Raw genomic sequence first — 14,186 nt, 5'->3', positions numbered from 1 at the left:
ACCTGATCATCATAATGAATATGACTATATGGACAGGGAGGACCTGGATCAGGACTATATGGACAGGACCTGATCCTAGATCATAATGAATAAGATGACTATATGGACAGGGAGGACCTGATCCTAGACAGGGAGGACCTGATCCTAGATCATAATGAATATGACTATATGGACAGGGAGGACCTGATCCTAGATCATAATGAATATGACTATATGGACAGGGAGGACCTGATCCTATGGACTATATGGACAGGGAGGACCTGATCCTAGATCATAATGAATAAGATGATATGGACAGGGAGGACCTGATCCTAGATCATAATGAATATGACATAATGAATACCTGATGATAATGAATATGACTATATGGACAGGGAGGACCTGATCATAATGGACTAGGACCTGATCCTAGATCATAATGAATATGACTATATGGACAGAGAGGACCTGATCCTAGATCATAATGAATATGACTATATGGACAGAGGAGGACCTGATCATAATGAATATGACTATATGGACAGGGAGGACCTGATCCTAGATCATAATGAATATGACTATATGGTTCTGCTGGGCTGTGGACCAAACAGGGGCTGCTGGTTCTGCTGGGCTGTGGACCAAACAGGGGCTGCTGGTTCTGCTGGGCTGTGGACCAAACAGGGGCTGCTGGTTTTGCTGGGCTGTGGACCAAACAGGGGCTGCTGGTTCTGCTGGGCTGTGGACCAAACAGGGGCTGCTGGTTCTGCTAGGCTGTGGACCAAACTGGGCTGTGCTGGTTCTGCTGGGCTGTGGACCAAACAGGGGCTGCTGGTTCTGCTGGGCTGTGGACCAAACAGGGGCTGCTGGTTCTGCTGGGCTGTGGACCAAACAGGGGCTGCTGGTTCTGCTGGGCTGTGGACCAAACAGGGGCTGCTGGTTCTGCTTAGATTAGAGAGTTTGAAGTTGTTTGTGGGACAGAGGGAACATATACGCTGGCAGAGGATAGCAGGAATGTTGATATCTAAAACAGTACCCAGACGTCAGCTCACTTCCTGGTTTTTGTTTGACGTTATTGGTGCTTTAGGTCACATGATTGGTATTAGTGACTATCCCGTTAAACAGTGGTGTCCAATCGCTCAGTTTTCCACTCTCTCGTGTATGGCTTGATGACACAAGGTCATTGAGATGAATGATGTGCGTCATATTGAGTTGAAGAATGAACATCTGGAGAGAGTGAGGAAATGCAGTTGTTATGTCAAGAAAATAGTGTTTTCTTTTAACATGTCGTTACTGAAATAATGTAACAGCCATGTTGTTATCGTAGTAATTACAGTGTTGCCTTAACGGTATAAGAGCAACTTATAAAGCAAAGTTGTATCGAACAAAAATGTCTCACTGCCCCTTTAATTCATTAAGTCATATCTTCCTCCCACAGCTGTAGATCGCCTCTCCAGCCTCATGATGTCATCGGGGAGTTGTGATGTCATCGAACCCTCCGTACTGGATCAGTCCAGAACTTCCCAGGAGGCCAACGGGGGTTATCCAAATCCAGGAATTCCCTCCTCCTCCTCCTCCTCCTCCTCCTCCTCCTCCTCCTCCTCCTCCTCCTCCTCCTCCTCCTCCTCCTCCTCCTCAGCAACAAATCACAATTTCAAACCCACAGCCCCAACCAACCACAGCAGTCAAATACCTGTCACCTACATCGATGACGTCATAACCGAACTAAGTTCCTCCGATGTTGAGAGTGCGCTCTCGTCCAAAACCCCCAAAGCCCCTTCAGAAGCACAATGTACTGAGACTACATCCTGCAAGTCAGCTCTAGACAGCAAGGCCCTGCCAGAGAAAGACAAAAGTAATGTTCAGACTCCTCCAACACGGCCCAGTCAGTTGGACTTCTCTGTCTTGGACTCTGGAAACAATGGTCGCCTCTTGCCTGTGGGTAAAACATTCTTGAACAATTACTCCAGAAACTTTAGCAGTAATGTCGCAGACGAGGGAATGAATGCTCTTTCAAACGGGGTGGAGAAACCACCTGGTGCCTCTGCCACCTCAAAGTGCCACATGTACAACCTGGTCGATGACAGCGATTCAGAGAGTGAAGACACGGTCACCGACAACAGCCATGGCGCTGCCGGCGATAACAAACCGGGGAGCCGCGTTGTCGGAGCTGAGTCACAGGACACAGATTCTGATGAGGAGGAAGTGGAGATTTGTTACAGTGAGTCCCAGCGGCCCAGCACTCTGAGCCAGGCAGCGCTGACTCACCCAACAGATGGGCCATTGTCTCCCCGGCTCTCTATCCCTATCTCTGGCTCTTACGGCAGCCACAATACAATGGAGTCTGGGCCCTTTGATGTAGTACTAGATTCTGCTGCTTCTGTCACTTCTGATGCTGCTATGACGACAGCTACTAACCCTGCTGCTGCCTCTCAGCAAAACAAAGACTGCTCTGTGGTAACAACAACCCAATCCAACCCTATCACTTCCCCCTCGCTGTCTCAGAGTCTATCTGGCTCGCAGTCCTCAGGTGCCTGTTTGACTGCAGAGTCCAAAGCTTCCCCTTGCCAAATGGTGCACCCCCAGTCTTCCAAGGACACAGATTCTGTACCCACTCCAGGCCCGGCAAAGTCTTCAGAATGCTTTGCCAATGGGGTTAGTGGCAGCAACGTTGCTACACCTGTGATAAAACCCAGCCAGGCAACTTCTGTTGTAGCAGCTACCCAAAGCCTCACCCTACGGAGTCAGGAGAGGACAGCCAGGCCGACATCAGGTAAACTATCTAATAGTACATCATCATCATCAGCAGCAGCAGCATCCCATTCAACGGCGGCGAAGGCAATGCCCTCCAACTATAGTACATCTGGCTCATCGAGACCATCTCTAACAACGACAAGAGACAAGGAGGGAGAGAAAGTTTCCCTGGAACCCAGGTTGGTCCAGAATAACCCTACTAGTCTTCCGATGTCCAAACTGAAGGGGCTCAGCATTAAGAGTAAGAACAAAACCCAGCAGCAGCTTTCCCCGAAACCAGCCAGCGCCGAAAGTCCGGCAGTCCTCAGGAAAGCAAGCAAAACTTCCCCGCTCCAGTCCCCCAAACTGCAAGCTAAGAAGGTAGACTCTCCTCTGCTAACCAGAAAGGCAGCAGGCTCATCTAGCAGCTTAAAGACTGGCAAACAGTTGGATCTGAGCAGAATCAGTAGCAGGAGCCTCACCTCGCCCAAAGCAGGTGACCGAACACAGGACAAGTGCAACCCCAAGTCCAATTCCACAACCACTACCACGTTGGAGGCAGCACAGTCAGCTAAGTTGGAGCTTCACCCTAACAAAGAGGAGCAAGTGACATCAGCTACTGCTACGTCCAAGGAACAACCGGAATCAGTCCCAACTACCCAGAGGTCTTTCATTGAGGTGCGACTCTCATCTTCCTCTTCTACTCTTCCTTCCTCCTCATCGTCTACGCCAGTTCTGATGCGAAAGGAAACTGTGAATTCAAAGAATTACTCAATTACTCAAACGACTCATATACCAGATATTACATCACACGTCAATGGAAGTGCAGTAGAGACTAATCTCAGGCCTGCTGCCCCTGACTCTGTGTGTAATCCAGAAAACGTCACTACAAATGATTCAGCAGTGAACTCAATAGGCCTAGAATCCGTAGATGTGGTTCCTTTGCCTATAAGCAATGGTATCATAAACATCTCTCTTAGAAACTCCTGTCTAACAGATATGGCTGTGGAAAACCTGAAAGCCAACAAGTCCAAACTGAAGATGATGGAGCGCCGTAGTTTTTCCACGGACAACAGCACCCCCGGGGATCCCAACCCCTTCTCTGTCCGCCAGAGGATCAAGTCCTTCGAGAACCTGGCCAGCTTCGATAAGCCAGCGCTCAAATGTATCGAGATCCAGTCCTTCGCTCAGTCCTATGCTCTGACGGCAACGTTGAAGCCTCCTCTTAACCGAAGACTGTCTGGCTACATGTCCGGCTCGGTCAACTCCATAGACTGCCGCTCGCTACGAAGAAGCTTCAGCTCATGCGTCGACAACTTTAACGTCTCAACCCCTTTGACCCCTTTGTCGCCTCAGCCTCGCAAGTTGCCGTCAAGTCTGACTCTCCCGAACTTTGACATTTTGACAGAAAGCTGCAGCACAAACGAAGCTCCACTTGGACAAACACGGGACGAACTTGCTGACGGTGAAATCTCCAAAATGTTGCCCCCCGGGGGTGTGACCCTAACTCCTCAAACGCCCCCGGTGATGCGGCGCCGCCAGGCTCGGGGCCACGCTAACCTGTCCCGATCCAGATTGAGGGAGCTCAGGGCCCTTAGCATGCCCGACCTGGACAAGCTGTACACCGATGACTTCTCCAGCAACCCAGGGACCAACGGCACATTTAAGACGGAGCTGGAGATCCACCCAGCCAGGTTCACAGAGGCCCTCCAGAACCAGACAGGGTGCTGTCAATTGCCTGCTGAACCCACAGGTGTGCCCCCGACCAGGGCCAGTCGGAGCGACGGTGGGGCCAGCCAGGACGCTATTCAGGGGGAAACCAACGGTCAAACAGATCTCGGCAGCTGGTCCATCAGGTGAGTAAAAACACCAACCATCTCTATATTTTTTCCACAATGTTATTTCCACAATGTGAATTAAATATCCAATCCTTAACTTTCCCAAGAATTCAGACAGACAGAGACAGACACATACGAGTAAAGCCACTTCTATAGTATTTATTATATTTAAATGTTTTCTTTTCTGTCTTCCTTCCAGTTTGACAGTGCTGGCTGGCTCTCCGGTGGAGCAGAGTAAGCTGCAGACGGTCCTGGCCTCGCTGACCTCCAAGACCGATGTGTTGGCCCTGCTACAGGAGGCCAAAGCTCTCTCTCAGGTAACCAAACACAGTGTTTGTTTAGGTCACAGATGTATTTCTGCTGTCTTTACTGAGTGTTGAGTGACAGGAGTTGGTATTAACAGATCTGGATCGAGGCTAGAGGACAGGAGCGTGAACGATATGTCTGAGACAGTATTTTCATCCTTGTCTTGAAAGCTCACTTCCTGTGTCTCTGTGTGTGTGTTGCGTCTGGTCCCCCTCTACCCTAGGTTAAAGATGATACCCACTTTGTAGTCTTCTCCAAAGAAGAGGGTTCGGGACTTGGTTTCAGCATCGCTGGAGGAGTGGACCTTGAGCAGAAGTCTATATCTGTAAGTACAGTAGTGTGTTTTGTATTTTAGCAGAAACGCTATTTGGATATTTGAGCAATGTAATGTGGCATATTGTTAGGGAATCTAAGCGTCCATCTTCTTTAATTAAAGAACGGACACTAAACAAAACAACAAAATGAACCATGAAGCTAATATGGCTAGTGCAGAACAGGAAACTAAACATAGAATAAAAACCCAGAAAATACCCAAGGAATGTGGCTAGCTAAATATGGTCCCCAATCAGAGACAACAATAAACAGCTGCCTCTGATTGAGAACCAATCTAGGCAACCATAGACATATAAACCCCTAGACAATACAAAACTAAACAAATCACCCTTGTCGTACCCTGACCTAACCAAAATGACCCGTGGATCATTGCCGGAGGCTCTGGACTGCGGATCCTCGCTGTAGGCCCCGAGCTGGGGACCGTCGCTGGAGATTCCGGGCTGGGGACCGTCGCTGGAGATTCCGGGCTGGGGACCGTCGCTGGAGATTCCGGACTTCAAACATCCAGGGACGTCAAACATCCAGGGGACGTCAAACATCCAGGGGACGTCAAACATCCAGGGGACGTCAAACATCCAGGGGACGTCAAACATCCAGGGGACGTCAAACATCCAGGGGACGTCAAACATCCAGACGTCAAACATCCAGGGGACGTCAAACATCCAGACGTCAAACATCCAGGGGACGTCAAACATCCAGGGGACGTCAAACATCCAGGGGACGTCAAACATCCAGGGGACGTCAAACATCCAGAGGACGTCAAACATCCAGGGACGTCAAACATCCAGGCCGCTGCACAGACCTGTGTATGCATAGTCTAGTCGAGAGCTCATGGTTAAATTGTACGTAGGAACAACAACAACAAAAATATCTCTAAATAGTTTTTGTTTGGAAAAAAGCACCTTAAATGTATTTTACTTACTGTATTTTAGTATTATACAGGTAGAAAGATTTTTTAAAGTATTTTTCTGCTCTGGACATGTCCTGTCCTGGAGTGTCTCAACAAAATGGAATCAAAATACTTCACCTGACATCATCAGTGTCGCGTTACGTTAAATACAATAATACATGTATTTTATGATATATAACCTCATTTGCACGTTTGCATAACATATTTTAGAAAATGTTTTTTTTACAAAAACTTTTTTTTAAAGTTGCCTTTATTCCCTTTTTTAAATAAATACAAATTCCTACAGATCTACAAAATCTGCTCCACGTTTTCAAAGTAAAATAAAAAATATGATTTCTTGATTGCGTATACTCTTCACACCCCAGAGTTAATACTTGCTGGAAGTGGCTCGCTGTAGCTCTACCTGGCTCTCCCTGAGAGAGAGAGAGATTTCAACATACCAATTAGGATTTGGCTAAAAATACTTGAATCAGTCATAGAGCCCATTGCCCTTTACGGTTGTGAGGTCTGGGGTCCGCTCACCAACCAAGACTTCACAAAATGGGACAAACACCAAATTGAGACTCTGCACGCAGAATTCTGCAAAAATATCCTCCGTGTACAACGTAAAACGCCAAATAATGCAGAGCAGAATTAGGCCGATACCCACTAATTATCATAATCCAGAAAAGAGCCATTAAATTCTACAACCACCTAAAAGGAAGCGATTCACAAACCTTCCATAACAAAGACATCACCTACAGAGAGATGAACCTGGAGAAGAGTCCCCTAAGCAAGCTGGTCCTGGGGCTCTGTTCACAAACACAAACACACCCTACAGAGCCCCAGGACAACAGCACAATTAGACCCAACCAAATCATGAGAAAACAAAAAGATAATTACTTAACACATTGGAAAGAATTAACAAAAAAACAGCAAACGAATGCTATTTGGCCCTACACAGAGAGTACACAGCGGCAGAATACCTGACCACTGTGACTGACCCAAAATTAAGGAAAGCTTTGACTATGTACAGACTCAGTGAGCATAGCCTTGCTATTGAGAAAGGCCGCCGTAGGCAGACATGGCTCTCAAGAGAAGACAGGCTATGTGCTCACTGCCCACAAAATGAGGTGGAAACTGAGCTGCACTTCCTAACCTCCTGCCCAATGTATGACCATATTAGAGATACATATTTCCCCCAGATCACACAGATCCACAAAGAATTCGAAAACAAATCCAATTTTGAAAAACTCCCATATCTTTTGGGTGAAATTCCACAGTGTGACATCACAGCAGCAAGATGTGTGACCTGTTGCCACGAGAAAAGGGCAACCAGTGAAGAACAAATACCATTGTAAATACAACCCATATTTATGCTTATTTATTTTATCTTGTGTCCTTTAACTATTTGTACATTGTATATATATATATATATATATTTTATTTATATATATATATATATATATATATAATATGACATTTGTAATGTCTTTACTGTTTTGAAACTTCTGTATGTGTAATGTTTACTGTTCATTTTTGTTGTTTTTCACCTTATATATTCACTTTGTATGTTGTCTACCTCACTTGCTTTGGCAATGTTAACACATGTTTCCCATGCCAATAAAGCCCTTGAATTGAATTGAATTGAGAGAGAGAGAGAGAGAGAGAGAGAGAGAGAGAGAGAGAGAGAGAGAGAGAGAGAGAGAGAGAGAGAGAGAGAGAGAGAGAGAGAGAGAGAGAGAGAGAGAGAGAGAGAGAGAGAGAGAGAGAGAGAGAGAGAGAGAGGAGAGAGAGAGAGAGACGGAGAGAGAGAGGTGCCCACGCTGTAGCTCTACCTGGCTCTCCCTTTGAGAGAGAGGTGCCTACGTTGACAGACTGTATAAGAGCTGTGTAGACTTTCACTAAGGCCCTGCAAAATGTTTAATCTTAACTCCACCCACTGGCCAGGTCCATCGTGTCTTCTCCAAAGGGCTAGCTGGCCTGGAAGGTACTATTCAGCAGGGGGACAGCGTCCTGTCCATCAACGGCAGCAGCTTGGAGGGGACGTCCCACGGAGAAGCCCTGTCCTGTCTCCACCAGGCTAGACTGTCCTCTCAGGCCCTGGTGGTCCTTCGCAGGGGGAAGGACAGTGAAGGACACATGTCCCCAAGACACCATGACCTGTACCACCGCACAGGGCGAAGCTACTCCCCAGGGTGCAGAGACAACGGGCCTGAGACAGCTAGACCAGGTATGGGAGGGAGGGAGACATATAAGATACTGTACATGACTGACTGACAGACAGACAGACAGACAGACAGACAGACAGACAGACAGACAGACAGACAGACAGACAGACAGACAGACAGACAGACAGACAGACAGACAGACAGACAGACAGACAGACAGACAGACAGACAGACAGACAGACAGACAGACAGAACCAGTCAAACGGTTTGGACACAACCTACTCATTCCATTGTTGGTGTGTGTGTGTGTGTGTGTGTGTGTGTGTGTGTGTGTGTGTGTGTGTGTGTGTGTGTGTGTGTGTGTGTGTGTGTGTGTGTGTGTGTGTGTGTGTGTGTGTGTGTGTGTGTGTGTGTGTGTGTGTGTGTGTGTGTGTGTGTGTGCGCGTGTGTGTGTGTGCGTGCGTGCGTGTGTGTTCCAGTAGTGGTGGAAATGGGTCCTGACGGGGCTCTGAGGATACAGCTCCTGAAGACATCAGCTGGTCTGGGCTTCAGTCTGGAGGGGGGCAAAGCCTCGGCGCATGGAGACCGCCCCCTCAACGTCAAACGAGTCTTCAAAGGTCAGCGCACACACACACACAAACACACACACCCTCAGGACCGAGTCAGGAAACTCTGGTCTAGGCAGTATGTTTCTTCATGACTGGGCTTGTGGGCTGAGTCAGTGTCAGTACATGTTCTCCAGATGTCGCCAGTGACCAGCGTGCTTGTCAGAACAGGCAGGGTCAGTAATTTTGTCTGCCAACACAGACATCACAACGAGGAGAGAGAGGCAGTGCAAGTCAAAAGGAAAATCACACGCAGTATCTATGACAACAGGGTTTCATAGAGCCAAAATCCTTCTTTATTTATCAAAAATAAATAAATAAATACTCTTGACACGTTAAACTACTCCTCTGCGTAAATACAAGGCGTGTTCATTAAACGTATGGGTAACATTTTACTTCAAGTGATAGGTCAGGATTTTAGCAATGAATCCATTTATCTACTTCCCCAGAGTCAGATGAACTAATGAACTAATGGTTACTTCCCCAGAGTCAGATGAACTAATGAACTAATGGATACTTCCCCAGAGTCAGATGAACTAATGAACTAATGGTTACTTCCCCAGAGTCAGATGAACTAATGAACTAATGGATACTTCCCCAGAGTCAGATGAACTAATGAACTAATGGTTACTTCCCCAGAGTCAGATGAACTAATGAACTAATGGATACTTCCCCAGAGTCAGATGAACTAATGGATACTTCCCCAGAGTCAGATGAACTAATGGATACTTCCCCAGAGTCAGATGAACTAATGGATACTTCCCCAGAGTCAGATGAACTAATGGATACTTCCCCAGAGTCAGATGAACTAATGGTTACTTCCCCAGAGTCAGATGAACTAATGGATACTTCCCCAGAGTCAGATGAACTAATGGATACTTCCCCAGAGTCAGATGAACTAATGGATACTTCCCCAGAGTCAGAGGAACTAATGGATACTTCCCCAGAGTCAGATGAACTAATGAACTAATGGATACTTCCCCAGAGTCAGATGAACTAATGGATACTTCCCCAGAGTCAGATGAACTAATGGTTACTTCCCCAGAGTCAGAGGAACTAATGAATACTTCCCCAGAGTCAGATGAACTAATGGTTACTTCCCCAGAGTCAGATGAACTAATGGATACTTCCCCAATGGATAATGGATACTTCCCCAGAGTCAGATGAACTAATGAACTAATGGATACTTCCCCAGAGTCAGATGAACCTTCCCCAGAGTCAGATGAACTAATGGATACTTCCCCAGAGTCAGATGAACTAATGGTTACTTCCCCAGAGTCAGATGAACTAATGGTTACTTCCCCAGAGTCAGATGAACTAATGATACTCAGATGGATACTTCCCCAGAGTCAGAACTAATGAACTAATGAACTAATGGATACTTCCCCAGAGTCAGATGAACTAATGGATACTTCCCCAGAGTCAGATGAACTAATGGATACTTCCCCAGAGTCAGATGAACTAATGAACTAATGGATACTTCCCCAGAGTCAGATGAACTAATGGATACTTCCCCAGAGTCAGAGGAACTAATGAACTAATGGATACTTCCCCAGAGTCAGATGAACTAATGGATACTTCCCCAGAGTCAGATGAACTAATGGATGATACTTCCCCAGAGTCAGATGAACTAATGGATACTTCCCCAGAGTCAGATGAACTAATGGATACTTCCCCAGAGTCAGATGAACTAATGGATACTTCCCCAGAGTCAGATGAACTAATGGATACTTCCCCAGAGTCAGATGAACTAATGGATACTTCCCCAGAGTCAGAGAACTCTTCCCCAGATCAGAAACTAATGGATACTTCCCCAGAGTCAGATGAACTAATGGATACTTCCCCAGAGTCAGATGAACTAATGGATACTTCCCCAGAGTCAGATGAACTAATGATGAACTAATGGATACTTCCCCAGAGTCAGATGAACTTACTTCCCCAGAGTCAGATGAACTAATGAACTAATGGATACTTCCCCAGAGTCAGATGAACTAATGAACTAATGGATACTTCCCCAGAGTCAGATGAACTAATGAACTAATGGATACTTCCCCAGAGTCAGATGAACTAATGGATACTTCCCCAGAGTCAGATGAACTAATGGATACTTCCCCAGAGTCAGATGAACTAATGGATACTTCCCCAGAGTCAGATGAACTAATGGATACTTCCCCAGAGTCAGATGAACTAATGGATACTTCCCCAGAGTCAGAGGAACTAATGGATACTTCCCCAGAGTCAGATGAACTAATGGATACTTCCCCAGAGTCAGATGAACTAATGGATACTTCCCCAGAGTCAGATGAACTAATGGATACTTCCCCAGAGTCAGATGAACTAATGGTTAGCGAAATGGCTGGAAGTCTATGGGTATCTTCTAGGATATCACTACTTAGTAATTGTAACTTCTTCCAGACATAAAAATGGGACCCACATGTTCATCTGACCCTAGGAAGTAATAATAATAATATAATAATATGCCATTTAGCAGACGCTTTTATCCAAAGCGACTTACAGTCATGTGTGCATACATTCTACGTATGGGTGGTCCCGGGAATCGAACCCACTACCCTGGCGTTACAAGCGCCATGCTCTACCAACTGAGCTACAGAACCAAAGTCCTAAAGTCCTAAAGTATCCCTTTAAAGCCAACCAGTATTATGATAATGTTATAATACATTATAAGACTTGTCATAAGCATGTACAGTATTACCCCTTATATTGGCTTATTATTTTGACTAACCATGTTCTCCTCCCATCCTCTAGGTGGTGCTGCAGAGCTGTCGCGGGTGGTGGACGTGGGGGATGAGGTACTGGAGGTGAACGGGAGCTCGCTGCAGGGCCTCATGCATTACGACGCCTGGAACATTATCAAGACTGTCAACAAAGGCCCTGTGCAGCTTGTCATCAGGAAACCACGGACTTCTGTATGACTCAACAGACATATCTTACACAACTCCAAGGTGACCTAACTACAACGGAGAAATGTCCATTTTTTTTTTTTTTTTACGTATTCGAACGAGGCGGACAGACATGTTGGGCTAACATAGCAGGGTTATTCCCCCCCCCCCCGAGTAATTCTGGTCCGGGATAGATCTATGTCATACAGCGTGCCAAAACCAGATCATGGAACGACAGAAGCGTCTTGGACAAGAGAGACTTTCACTTGTTTTACTGATTTACTTTTCTATGACGTCTCCTTGTGATGATGTTTTTAATATGTCTGACCTACTCAGGCGGTGGTGCTGTACTGTACTGTGCAGGATTACCATTCAGAAAGTATTCAGACCCCTAGATTGTTTTTACACATTTTGTTATGTTACAACCTTGTTCTAAAATGGATTAAATACATTTTTAAAATCCTCAGAAATCGACACACAATATCCCATAATAACAAAGTGAAAACAGGTTTTGTGATTTCAGGAAGAAAAATATTTAAAAAATACCTTATTTCCATAAGTCAGACATCAGACTCTTTGCTATGAGACACGAAATTGAGATCAGGTGTATCCTGTTTCCATTGATCATCCTTGAGATGTTTCTACAACGTAGAGTCCACCTGTGGTAAATTCTATTAATTGGACATGATTTGGAAAGGCACACACCTGTCTATATAAGGTCCCACAGTTGACAGTGCATGTCAGAGCAAAAACCAAGCCAGGAGACAGGATTGTGTCAAGGCACAGATTTGGGGGAGGGTACCAAAAAATGTCTGCAGCATTGAAGGTCCCCAAGAACACAGTGGCCTCCATCATTCTGCAGCATTGAAGGTCCCCAAGAACACAGTGGCCTCCATCATTCTGAAATGAAAGAAGTTCGGAACCACCAAGACTCTTCCTAGAAATGGCCACCCGGCCAAACTGAGCGATAGGGGAGAAGGGCCTTGGTCAGGGAGGTGACCAAGAACCCGATGGTCACTCTGACAGAGCTCCAGAGTTCCTCTGTGGAGATGGGAGAACCTTCCAGAAGGACAACCATTTCTGCAGCACTCCATCAATCAGGCCTTTATGGTAGAGTGGCCAGGCGATAGCCACTCCTCAGTAAAAGGCACATGACAGCCCGCTTGGAGTTTGCAAAAAGGCACCTAAAGACTCTTAGACCATGAGAAACCAGATTCTCTGTTCTCGTGAAACCAAGTTTGAACTCTTTGGCCTGAATTCCAAGCGTTACGTCTGGAGGAAACCTGTCACCATCTCTACGGTGAAGCATGGTGGTGGCAGCATCATGCTGTGGGGATGTTTTTCAGCGGCAGGGACTGGGAGACTAGTCAGGATCAAAGGAAAGATGAATAGAGCAAAGTACAGAGAGACCCTTGATGAAAACCTGCTCCAGAGCACTCAGGACCTCAGACTGGGGTGAAGGTTCACCTTCCAACAGGACAACGACTCTAAGCACACAGCCAAGACAACGCAGGAGTGGCTTCGGGATAAGTCTCTGAATGTCCTCGAGTGGCCCAGCCAGAGCCCGGACTTGAAACCAATCGGAAATCTCTGGAGAGACCTGAAAATAGCTGTTCAGCAACACTCCCCATCCAACCTGACAGAGCTTGAGAGGATCTGCAGAGAAGAATGGGAGAAATTCCCCAAATATAGGTGTTCCAAGCTTGTAGCATCATTACCCAAGAAGACCCAAGGTTGTAATCGGTGCCAAAGGTGCTTCAACAAAGTCCTGAGTAAAGAGTCTGAATATTTATGTAAATGTTATATATTTTTTTATTTAAAAAATTTGCTAAAATTTCTAAAAAACTGTTTTTGCTTTGTCTTCGTGGGTATTGTGTGTAGATTGATGAGGGGAAAAAACGATTTTGATCCATTTTAGAATAAGGTTGTAACCTAACAAAATGTGGAAAAAGTCAAGGGGTCTGAATACTTTCTGAAGGCATTGTACATCCGTTATCAATATACAGTAAATAGTATAGTTTAGTATTGTATAGTATAGTTTAGTATTGTATAGAGGTTGTATAGTATATTGTATAGTTTAGTATAACTACTGTTCATAGTTTTACTCTGGATTTTAGAAGAGGACAAACATGCAGTTTTACACCTCTTGTTCATATAGAATCATATCAAACGTGCAAAAAGGAAACAATAATCAAAGGAATGTTGTTTCGTTTTGCTGTTAGCATCAATGCTAACTGGCAAGGTACTGCTAATCAACTGTCACTGTTGTACAATAAGACTTTTAATTACTGCCCTCCAAAAGCAAAACGCAGTAACTACATTTATTTTGTTACTGCAAAATCTGACTTCAGTTCTTTTTCTGTCTAGACAGCCATTTCTGACACACCATGATATATTCTGATCAACTGTCTCGTTCTTGTGTCAGGAGAACGACA

General features: G+C 45.6%; 1 protein-coding gene across 4 annotated transcripts in view; it reads left to right on the top strand.

The window, feature by feature from the left end:
- LOC124034729 (PDZ domain-containing protein 2-like) overlaps nt 1-12,213 on the top strand; it is a 139,140-nt gene extending 126,927 nt beyond the window's left edge. For 2 of the 4 annotated variants that reach the window (XM_046348216.1, XM_046348217.1), the window contains exons 19-25: nt 1,415-1,537; nt 1,580-4,565; nt 4,747-4,864; nt 5,077-5,178; nt 8,026-8,308; nt 8,726-8,863; nt 11,618-12,213. In XM_046348216.1, the coding sequence (XP_046204172.1) occupies nt 1,415-1,537; nt 1,580-4,565; nt 4,747-4,864; nt 5,077-5,178; nt 8,026-8,308; nt 8,726-8,863; nt 11,618-11,784 (3,917 nt within the window). In that variant the 3' untranslated portion in view covers nt 11,785-12,213. Of the gene's footprint in view, nt 1-1,414; nt 1,538-1,579; nt 4,566-4,746; nt 4,865-5,076; nt 5,179-5,564; nt 6,556-8,025; nt 8,309-8,725; nt 8,864-11,617 lie in introns of those variants that run through there. The other 2 variants (XM_046348218.1, XM_046348219.1) reach the window with 2 other exon arrangements.
- The last annotated feature ends 1,973 nt before the right edge of the window (nt 12,214-14,186 follow it).

The sequence above is a fragment of the Oncorhynchus gorbuscha genome, linkage group LG04, assembly GCF_021184085.1.
Source record: "Oncorhynchus gorbuscha isolate QuinsamMale2020 ecotype Even-year linkage group LG04, OgorEven_v1.0, whole genome shotgun sequence".
NCBI classification, from domain to species: domain Eukaryota; kingdom Metazoa; phylum Chordata; class Actinopteri; order Salmoniformes; family Salmonidae; genus Oncorhynchus; species Oncorhynchus gorbuscha.
This window is presented reverse-complemented; position numbering and strand designations above follow the sequence as displayed.